The 10,514-nt window shown below is 37.3% G+C and overlaps 1 protein-coding gene across 2 annotated transcripts in view; it reads left to right on the top strand.

Annotated features, from left to right (window-relative positions):
- Positions 1-423: 423 nt before the first annotated feature.
- Positions 424-10,514, top strand: part of LOC122645122 (mitochondrial carrier protein MTM1-like) — a 37,624-nt gene continuing 27,533 nt past the window's right edge. The window contains exons 1-10 of one of the 2 annotated variants that reach the window (XM_043838474.1): positions 424-548; positions 634-883; positions 1,751-1,840; positions 2,956-3,084; positions 3,974-4,033; positions 4,138-4,308; positions 5,289-5,391; positions 8,465-8,556; positions 8,669-8,818; positions 9,697-9,755. In XM_043838474.1, coding sequence (XP_043694409.1) covers positions 638-883; positions 1,751-1,840; positions 2,956-3,084; positions 3,974-4,033; positions 4,138-4,308; positions 5,289-5,391; positions 8,465-8,556; positions 8,669-8,818; positions 9,697-9,755 — 1,100 coding nt within the window. In that variant the 5' untranslated portion in view covers positions 424-548; positions 634-637. Of the gene's footprint in view, positions 549-631; positions 884-1,750; positions 1,841-2,955; positions 3,085-3,973; positions 4,034-4,137; positions 4,309-5,288; positions 5,392-8,464; positions 8,557-8,668; positions 8,819-9,696; positions 9,756-10,514 lie in introns of those variants that run through there. The other variant, XM_043838467.1, reaches the window with a different exon arrangement.

Here is a 10,514-nt window from a genome sequence, read left to right as displayed (position 1 = left end):
AAAACTTCTGGTCTCCGTCTCTCTCGTATATATAAACGTCTCATTCTCCGGTTAGACTTTGGGAACGGTTGAGCGGCTGAACGCCCTCATTGTTTGGGGCTCTCAAATCTAGACCGGTTCCCCTCCCTCTACTCTCCAGTCTCCACTCCCATCCACAGATCAGAACCCTAGAAAATCTCCCTCCCTCACTCCCTCATTCTCTCGCTCTCTCTCTAGATTGTCTCTAGATACTGCAGAGGAAGAAATCTACCACTACTTTCTTGAGGCACGACCTTAAATAGCCGAGGAGGGTCTCTTTCGTCGGAAGCCATTAAGCAGAAGGCCTTCTGCTTTGTGTTTGTCCTTTTCATGTTTTTTTTTTTTGGTTTAGGTACTAATCGTATTTCTCTTTCGTCATTCCAAGTAAGGAATGAAGCTCGCCTCTTTAGTCATTCGCGATGATTCCCACTTTCTCGGGTTACTTTGCCTCCATTTTTTCACAGGGTGTTTTGTGTGTAGTTCTCATCTATAATTATTTTTATTGTCCCTCGGATCACTGATTCATCCAACCCTTTTTTTCCCTTCCCATTTGAATCCATCTTTCTTGGTTTTTGGCCTTCGTTTTTCCCCTGCTTTGACCATTTGAGGGTCGAAAGGGATGGTAGGTTCAAGGCAAACCCTCCCATCATGGATTGGTGCAGCGGCGTCGAGAGTTGATTTCGACAGTAATGTTTCTTCCATGTCGGAAGCGATGTTTATAGAGGGGAGGGAAGCTTCTCCTCCTCAACCCCACCACTCTAACACCCTTTCCAATGTCAATTTGAGTTTCGGAGAAAGGGCCGTCTCTGCCTCAGGTGCCGCCGTTCTGTCGGCAATCCTAGTTAATCCCCTTGATGTTGCGAAGGTATTTATTGTTTCATCTCTTCTCCTATGAATTTAATACTTCTAGTGGTTTAAACTTTAATGTGATTGCAAATTTTCATCCTCCTGTTGAGATTGTTGGTTGGATATCGTGAGCTTATTGCATTCGATCTTTAGTTATGTTACCGTGGGGATCTTCGTATGTGATGTTTCGGGTTCTTTGTTCCATTCTTCCCTTTAATTTCTTATTTTTCCCTAATGTTTTTCCACAGCCAATATACTTTTTTCCCCCAATTTATTCAAATGTAATCGTTTTCTTATTTTCTGTTAGGTTTTTCACTTCAACCTTAGAAAGGCAACATTTTCTAGTTCTGAGTTCTCTTAATGTGTTTTTCCTCTTCTTAGTTTCTGTTAGGTTTTTCATGTCAGCTTTAGAAAGTCAATATTTTTTTCTCTTTCATCTTTGACATGGTGAATTGAATTTTTGGTTCTTGTCATTGATTTTTTAAAATTGTGTTCAGTTTTCATTGCCTTTTGATCCGGTGTAGGAGATTGATTAAAAGTTAGTTTTCATATGATTATTTTCAAATTTAACTATATATCTTGATGCTTGATGTGTGATTCTTCCCGAAAAAAATTATTTATATCACCCTTTCTCTCTCTGTCTAAGGTGTTGATGGGAAGTATGTAGTTCTGAGAGTGGTTGTTGATATTCCCTATTACGTTGATTTGAAACTTGTTTCTTTTGTGTAGATATTGAACAACCCCCCTTCCCCCCCCCAAAAAAAAAAAAAAAAAAACTAATTAAATTAAAATAAACTGTAATTTTCAGAACGTGTGATGGTTCATCGCTGATTCTTGCACTTTTACTCTTGCGTCCCTTATGTTTCTAATGCTTTACCTCTGCCAGACTAGGTTGCAAGCACAGGCTGCTGGAGTTCCTTATTCTAGTACGCAGCATAATTTTAGTGGCCGTATGTCATCTCTTGGACCAAATGCGGTACGTAGTGTTCAATTTTTCTTTTATTTTTACAGAATCTCTTGGGTGGAAGCTATATTTGATGAAGTCGGAATTTCAGTATTTTAGTTATTATGTCTAATATCTTCTTACATATTTTACATGAGAAAGGGATTTGTAGTACATTGTTTCAATGACTTCATTCTTACAAATGGGGGCTGATTTTCCAATTTGACTTGATTTAGATTAATTAGTTTACTAATACTATGGTAATGTCAAAAGATTATAACCATCTACACTTAAAAAAAATTGTGAAAATCTGAAATAATAGTATCGAAGATCATTATTTTGTGGGATACATGGCAATGGTCTCGGGTCTTGTACCATTTACGGACTCTTATTACATCCTATGTTAAAACAATGTATCCATGTGGTGAAGTACATGGATACCACTGCTTATTAATGAAAATTGCTCTTACCTTTTAGTGATCCTTGATTTTACTGTTGATCCACTAGTGATGTTGATGGAATGATGATGTCAAGGGTTGCTTAAAGTGCATTTTGTTAGGGTTGGCAAGTGATGCTTCTTTCTCTTACCCCAAAAAATGGAAGAATGGCATGAGAATCATCAGAAGGTAGAACTTGTAAAATGTTGAAGGTGTTCCCTAAGTAGTAGAATTATTTCAGTGGTGTGTTGTAGGATTGAGGACATAGTTGTCAAGGGGTCGCCAAGGAGGCTGCCTTGACAACTAATGATTCCATGCCCCTCCAACGCCTTGGGACACCTAGATGCTGTGACAACTATGATTGAAGATATATCCACTAGGGAAATCTGTTCTTCTAGTGGGCAGATGGCGGGGAGAGAGATTATTTGGGCTGAGAATAGCCCCAAACTTAATTAAGAATTGTAGTTTGGAATACATCATTATGATCATTGCCCTTTTATTTCTTTTATCTTATTGAACCCTTTTTGCTTCTGTTACTTTTTTTTTTTACTGTTTCTAGTTGACCGTTTGTTACACTTTTCATGAAATCAAATGATTAACTCAAAATAGCTACACTTTCTTTTCTATGATTAATATTCGTTGATTTTGGAACTGACATGCTCCTAAGAAAGTTGCTAGATACTCATCATAGATTGGAATACATTGGAACAGTTTTTTTCAGATCTGAGATGTTCTCCATATTGCACTCGTGGTGGAATGGTTGGTACTGGAGCAGTTTGTCCTTCTGATTGTTTTCAGTATAAAGGAACGTTCGATGTCTTCTACAAAATAATACAACAGGTTGGTAAGGGAGAAAATTACATTAGTTTTGAGGAGACAGGTGTTTAAAGGCATCTTGTTTAGCATAAAAGAAATTTATACTTATTGTTGTTATTAAATCCAGACTGGTCCAAACAGCATCACGGAAAGAAGGCTGGGGAAATTCTTCTTATTGGTCTCTTTTGTTTATGAACTCTCGTGAGCTGTTTGGCCTAGATTCTGACAAATGCTGTAAAGTAAGGATAAAATAATTGCAAAGAGAATTGAGTGAATTCTTGGATGTCATCCAAACAAATTTTTAATACTTTAAAATCGGAATGAAAAATTTATAACTGATTAGACTAGCAGAAATAAACCATTGGACAACAAAATAAATATCTTATAATGCTGTCCATGTTCAACATCTATACATGAATAAATAACCTATTCCTTATGGGAGGTAACTGAAAATGAAAATGGGAAAATTTTAACTTTTAATTCTTAATAAACAACAACAGCCTGAGCAGATCTTACAATTTTTTTTGGTGTTTTTTCTTTTGTCGACTACAAAATTAGGATTCTGATGTCTCACTTGAAGGAGGAAAAGCACCCTGGCTCAAGTCAATACCTGATTGATCCAGCCCAACCCTTGATTCTGCTGGGGCTGGCATTTAACAACCTTGGCTTGGGATTAATGGGAGTTACTAGCATAAATTGAAAATCCTATAAGAGAACTGTTATATTATAGATGTTAAAGAGAATACCACATAATAAGAAATAAGCAACTGAAGCAGCTCTTTTCTAGATGTGCATGCTCTAGAGCAGGTTTTATAATCCATGGATTTGTGATTTATGTAATTGTCCATCTTTGCCTCTTACCATTATTTATATAATTGGTTATAAGATGTTTAACTTGAGAGAATTTGCACAGGAGGGGTTTACAAGGCTGTGGAGAGGCACAAATGCAGGTTTAGCATTGGCAATACCAACTGTAAGTTCCTTAGTGCATTTGTTAATTGTTTTTTGGTACTTTACTGGATCCCTTTATTGTCTTCTTGATAATCTAGTCAATGTTTTTTTAAAATGTTTGACCAGGTGGGGATATACTTACCTTGCTATGACTTTTTCCGCAACTGGATCGAGGAATTTACGTCCAAGAATGCTCCAAACTTGACACCATATGTCCCCTTAATTGCTGGCTCAGCAGCGCGATCATTAGCTTGCATTTCTTGCTATCCCATTGAACTGGCGAGAACTCGAATGCAGGTATCACACTTTGTAAATTAGTAATTACATTTATCATGCAATATTCTGTATAATAAATAGGTTAGATTTCCTTCACACACGTAGGAAGTGCATTTTAACAGTCTTATCATTTTGGGCCACGTGAACGGATGATGTGGCGATTTTGACTGTTGGATAGGGAGGATTTGGTCTCGATTAGCCATGTATCTAATTCAGAGCCTAATTCAATTAAATGCCCTCCCATTTATCGTCTTGCATTCCCATGTATGGCTATGCACTCTCCTATTATTTGAATTTTCAAAGATTTATTTTGCTACATGGTAAAATCCAATGGGGCTGAAATCTGACATGTGAGCAGGGGATATATCGGTCTACCTCTCCACTGATTTGAACCCCATCTGATCTGCCATGTGGCTGATTTTTAGGGCCATTTAGGTAAGGTTTCCCGAGTGACCATGTAGGAGACCTTTACCCATATAAATATACAAAAAATAACATGTTCCTGAATGAGAATGGGGAACTTGAATATTCTACATCTTATGTTTTGTCGAGCAGAATTGTCTTTGACGTTCAATAGCATTCCCAATAGTATGCGCCTTTTCCTTCTTTATTAAATTTTGAATCAAACTATGGATCTTCAGTTTAGAAGACTGATGCTCTTCATTAGTGTGTGCAGTATGAACAATAAATGGTATGCTTAGTATAAGGAAATACATTATTTTCCTCTCTAAATTTTTTGATGCAGCTAGCATACTGGAAACTAGAACAGTATTATGACTTTATGAGTATCTATGAGGGACTTTCCTCGATTCTGCTGTAGAGAGTAATTTCATATTGGATTTATCAAGTATTAGTTAGAAGTTTTGCTTATTTCTATGAATTTATTTTTTGATTCACTTGAGTTTTCAAACATCTGTTGTCATTTAAATTGGATACTATTTACAGCTATATAGATTTTATTAGAAAGATCACTTAATTTGTTTTTCTCTTTATGATGTTAGGCATTTAAAGAGATTACAATTGGTGCAAAGCCTCCAGGAGTATGGGAGACTCTCCTTGGGGTCCTCTCCCCTGTTAGGGGCTCAAGTAACAATTTTCAAAACTGTAAGTTTTCTTTTTTGGATATTTGCATTGGATCTGGTTGTCTTAGTATTACTGTCATAATATTCAGATCTGTTTGACAATACTGTTAATTTAGTTTTTTAAATTCTCGTCTTAATTTATTTGTGATTGTATAGTGAAGAATTTGCAAATCTTGTTCCTCTTATGAATATTTTTTTTGACAGATATATCTTGTGAGTTATGAATCATGGATATTAAATTAAAGTCAGCAATGTAAAGTATTACCCAAGATAATGTCTACATTAAAAGTCAAGACTGTTTTACTTCTAATATAAAGTGGACCAACAATGGAAAATAGCAAAAAATTCTCTTAATAGGATGACAAAAGTACAACTTAACAAAACAAATTAGATTAGTGAACATCCCACAAACAGCTACATAATAAAGACTGTTGCAGCTGAAATCCGCATGAGGTGAATCTGCGTACGAAAAGTCAAGAAACGTGATGGAAGAGCTAACCGGATTGAGCTCTTGGGGGGGGGGGGACTCTTTGATAAGTTAGATCTCAGAGAAACAATAGTGGAGCTAGAATAGGAAGAGCAGTAGGCTTAAGATATTATCATTTCACCTGGGTACGTTGATCATTCCTTGTTCTATTTATAGGACAAGGAATGTCTTGAGTTGGGAGATCTGAGCAGGAACCATTGTACCGATTCACAGTTGGCATCGTGGGGAGTTTGAAGTTGGTTGGCCATGTGGAAAGTTCTGGTCATCAGTTTGGTGTGAGGAATCTTGGCCTTAATGATCTCTTTGTGGCCTTAAACCGATCATGTGCGGACTTTCTTGCGTGGCTTTGGGCTGGAGTCTTTACCTCGTGGTGTACGTCCATTGGAGGGCTAATCTTATATGTATCAAGGAGTTTGCTAGTGTGGACCTTTCTTCTTTCCTGAGTAATAATTGGTATAGATCTACCTTGCACACTCTTACATGAACAAAATATTATATAGGCATGACCATGTTAAGCAGAGGCCTTCGGATGCCCCAGTCAAGGTTCTAAAACTCGGGTTTCATCTCGGTCGAAACTTGTGATTTTTTCCCAGCCAACTCGACCTGGTAGTTTCGAGGCCCAGAAATGTTTTTTTTTTTTAATTTGATTTTTTGTATACAGCCTATTTTTTACTTTTTAAACACAATGCATGAACTATTTTTACAAAAAAAAAACTCAAATTGTACTTGTGGATTTTTACCTAAGTTTACTAGTGTACGTATAGTGTACGGAAAATCATAGTTGTTTAGACAGACACTTATTTATGCCAAATACCATTTAAGTAAATGAAATAATTCCAAAAGTGTGGTAAGATATTCATTTGTTTTGATGTCTAAAAATTTATTTTCAATTAGATCCATTTTGACTGCATTCGCACACACCAAATTAACATTGACCGGAACATAACCACTTCAATATAAATCAGATTTAAGCAATCTTGGATTTGTTGTTGGAAATCTAAGATTGTTTAAATCTAATTTATATTGAAAAAGTTATGTTCTGGTCAAAGTTAATTTGGTGTGCGCGAATGCTGTCAAAATGGCTCTGAATGAAAATAATTTTTTAGACATCAAAACATAAATATTTTACCGCTCTTTTGGGTTTTAGCAATGTTCTACCATATTAAGATTTATGGAATTTATAGATTTGAGAAAAACCCCAGCATTAGAAAGTTGAATATTTCACCTACCGTCGAAAATCCAGTTTTTGTTCTTGAACTGGGAGGGAGGTTGACTTTTTACCCGTTTGGAATTTGTGTTTTTTTTAAAGTATTTTTATCGGATTCAAATAGGGAGTATTTGCTTATCTATGAATAATATCTTAAGTAAATGAAATACAAATACATTTACTTAAATGATATTAGGCATAAATAAGTGTCTGTCTTGGTTTCTGGCATAAATAACTGTTTGTCTTAGTTTCGAGCCAGGTTTCCTCAAGTTTCGATGGGCATGAGTGTCGAAACTTGCAAAATATGGGTTGTTTCGGTCGAAACAGGTTGAAACTAGTTACTTTTTTAACTCCACCCACATCTCAAAAAACCTAGATATCTCAGTGGTTTCGACTGAGTTCTCTTTCCATGGCCCTAGTACAGAGGAGTGACTTGATTTGGATTGAGGGAACTAGAAGAGCCAGAGGCAGACCCAAAATAACCATAGGAGAAGTGGTGTGGAAAGACATGGTTAGCTTAAGCCTCGTACCAGGTATGACTTCAAATAGAGTGGATTGGAGAGCATGGATCTATGTGGCGGACCCTATTTAGCTGGGGTATGATATTGTTGTTGTTGTTGTTGAGTAATGCTCCCCAAAACATGATGAATGATGCAGAGTATTGGGCTGTTAAGAAGTCGCTTGTAGTTAAACTAAGTGTGGCGGAGAGTAATGGATGTTGGACATGTTGGGAGTAGCCCTTTAAGAAGTGGCTGTTGTGGTAAATTCTTAGACTAGGATAGATATAGATAGGATTGAACGGTTTAGAGCTGTGATGGATGTGGCACAAGTTGGGAGTAGCCCTGTTCATGAGAAGCTTTGAGGGAGTCGTTTGAGGCGGTTTGGTCATGTCGGACGGAGGCCTTGAGATGCACCAGTACAAGGAAGAGATAGGGGCAGGCTTATAATGACCTGGTAGTAGTAGTAAGGAGCATCGATTAGGTGGGTATTGCTGTTCTACTTTTTTGCTTACTTTTTCTTTACTTGGATCTATGCTGCCGACCCCATTTTGTTGGGATAAGGCTGAGTTGTTGTTGGCCTTTTGGTTTTGGGGGGAGACTATGGACATCATGTTGTGCTTATGTATCTATTTATAATTTGGTGAACCTCACCAAAGGGAATTTCGGTAAAAATCAGATTTCTGACAACAGTAACCAAGATTTATGAGGGTTTTACGAATGTTTTGATGGATATGATCTGGGCATATGTTTACTCATTAAAAGTCGCTATGTTGAATGTCTTATTTGGTTTCATTTGGTTATTTTTTCCCTGATCTTCCTTTCTTGCTATAAGCATATCTTCTTATTTCAGCACGATACCATTTGATTGCATGTTCTGATTGACCTATTTTATTTGAAGCAGTGCAAAGTTACCGTGTCTTGTGGACTGGGGTTGGAGCACAACTTGCCCGTGATGTTCCTTTCTCTGCAATTTGCTGGTCAACATTAGAGCCTGTAATATTTCATTCTTAAAAGCAGTGCCATGGACGTATTTATGGTTCATTGTGATTTTCTTTTACATAAATTTTTTTTATGATTTTTTCTTTTTCTTTTTATTTATTTACAGATTAGGAGAACTCTTCTTGGTCTGGTGGGTGAAGAAGCCAATGCAGCAAGTGTCTTTGGTGCAAATTTTGCTGCGGGTTTTGTTGCTGGTAGCCTTGCTGCTGCTGCGACATGTCCTCTAGATGTTGCAAAAACCCGAAGGCAAATAGAGGTCATTTCTCAAAGCCAAACTTGATATTTTATCTGGGTTCTTGTTAACTACATAGGATAGGCCCCTCAGCCCCTTTGGAGATCACATGGTTCATTCATTAGATGGAGACCATCTGGAGTTGGGGAGTTTGGATTGGTTTACTTTTCACAGCATCCTATTCACTTAAATAAATGATTGAAGTTTCGGGATTGCTAAGACCCAACATTGATCCAGCCAATACATATACTCTGATACTGCACTTTATTGGGCCCGAAATCAATATCATTACATTATGTTTACTAGGGGAAGGTGGGATAAGAGGGGAGAGAGAGGAGGGAGAAGGGGCAGCTTTAACGCGCACGGTGAACACAGGAGAGTTGATCTCTTGGCTCCCTGGGACCCCTCCAACCAACTGCTCTCTAGCAGTTGTCTTTGGATTGGGCTAGATTGGCCGTCCCTTATTAGCTTGATCCCATCTTCAGATTGGACCAGATTGGATGACCCTTATCATCCTGATTCCATTGCCGATAACAAGTTTTAAACCCTTCACTTCAGTTTTATGTTCTATTGGGCTGTGGACGCTTCCTGTATAATGACTAGTTTTTATAATTTCCAAGTATCAAGTTGGGGGGAAAAGGAATTCCAGAACGGAAGGCTTCTACTGCCTTGTGATAGTGGCATGATCGATTGGAAGCATCTGCTGAAACTTCCTGCATAGAGGGAAAAATAGACTGGATGCTCTGTACTTGTGTTATTGCATGCATAGATTGACACACACGCACCAGTTTTATTTCAAATTTGCTATCTACCGGAGGGTTTCCGATCAAATTGCTTTATATATTGTATGGACTAATCTTTGCTAGACTACTAACTAGTGAAATTGATGTTTCTGATTTCAGAAGGATCCAAAGAGGGCATTAAATATGACAACCAAACAAACACTAATGGAGGTCTGGAGGTATGTCTCTTCTGCTTTTCTTCCCCCTTTCTCCCTCTTTTTTAACATTTGGGCCTGTATGGTATGGATTCACAAAAGGAAGCTGCTTGGAAAATTCCATGGAAACATGGTATGGTTTGTATCATGTCTTAATTATGTTGGGGTTTTCAGGGTTTAACCATGTAACACAGGATACATGTTTTAGCTGCCAACATACTGCCAGACAATGTATTTTCTTTTCCTCTTTCTTGGAGTTTTTTTTTTTTTTTTGGAAGGTGGGGCGGGGGGAAGTTTAGTCTTTTAGAGGCCAAAATGAAAGGTGGTTATGATTTAAATTTTACAGGTGGTTGAGGTTTAGTGCATTTTATAATGAGCCAAATCTGGATTTTAGAGCAGGTCAAGGTTTTAGGGCTTGAAATCGAGAAATTTAGGATTTTGAATGTTCTGTCCAATAGCCTAAATTGATTTTAGGTAAGCGCTGAACGCAATTGAATGATTAGTAAATTTAAGATTTTAATGAAATTTTAATGTAGATGTAAAATTGGGTCTGTTCGGGGATGGGCTGTTGGGTACGGTTTTGACTAGGACTGGCTATGTTTGAAATAGGTGAGAAAATTTGAAAGTAGTTGGGGCGCTGTCGTTTGATATTGAAAATTGCAGAAAATTTTGAGAAATAGTTTCTCATTACCTCTTGTTCATCAGACTTCATTGAACATGCGATAATGACACCCTCCCCCCAATAATTTTTTTTTTTAATCTTAGATAACTGTGATATTACAT

The sequence above is a fragment of the Telopea speciosissima genome, chromosome 1, assembly GCF_018873765.1.
Source record: "Telopea speciosissima isolate NSW1024214 ecotype Mountain lineage chromosome 1, Tspe_v1, whole genome shotgun sequence".
Lineage (NCBI taxonomy): Eukaryota > Viridiplantae > Streptophyta > Magnoliopsida > Proteales > Proteaceae > Telopea > Telopea speciosissima.
Note: the sequence above shows the minus strand (reverse complement) of the source record. Positions and strands in the feature narration are given on the sequence as shown.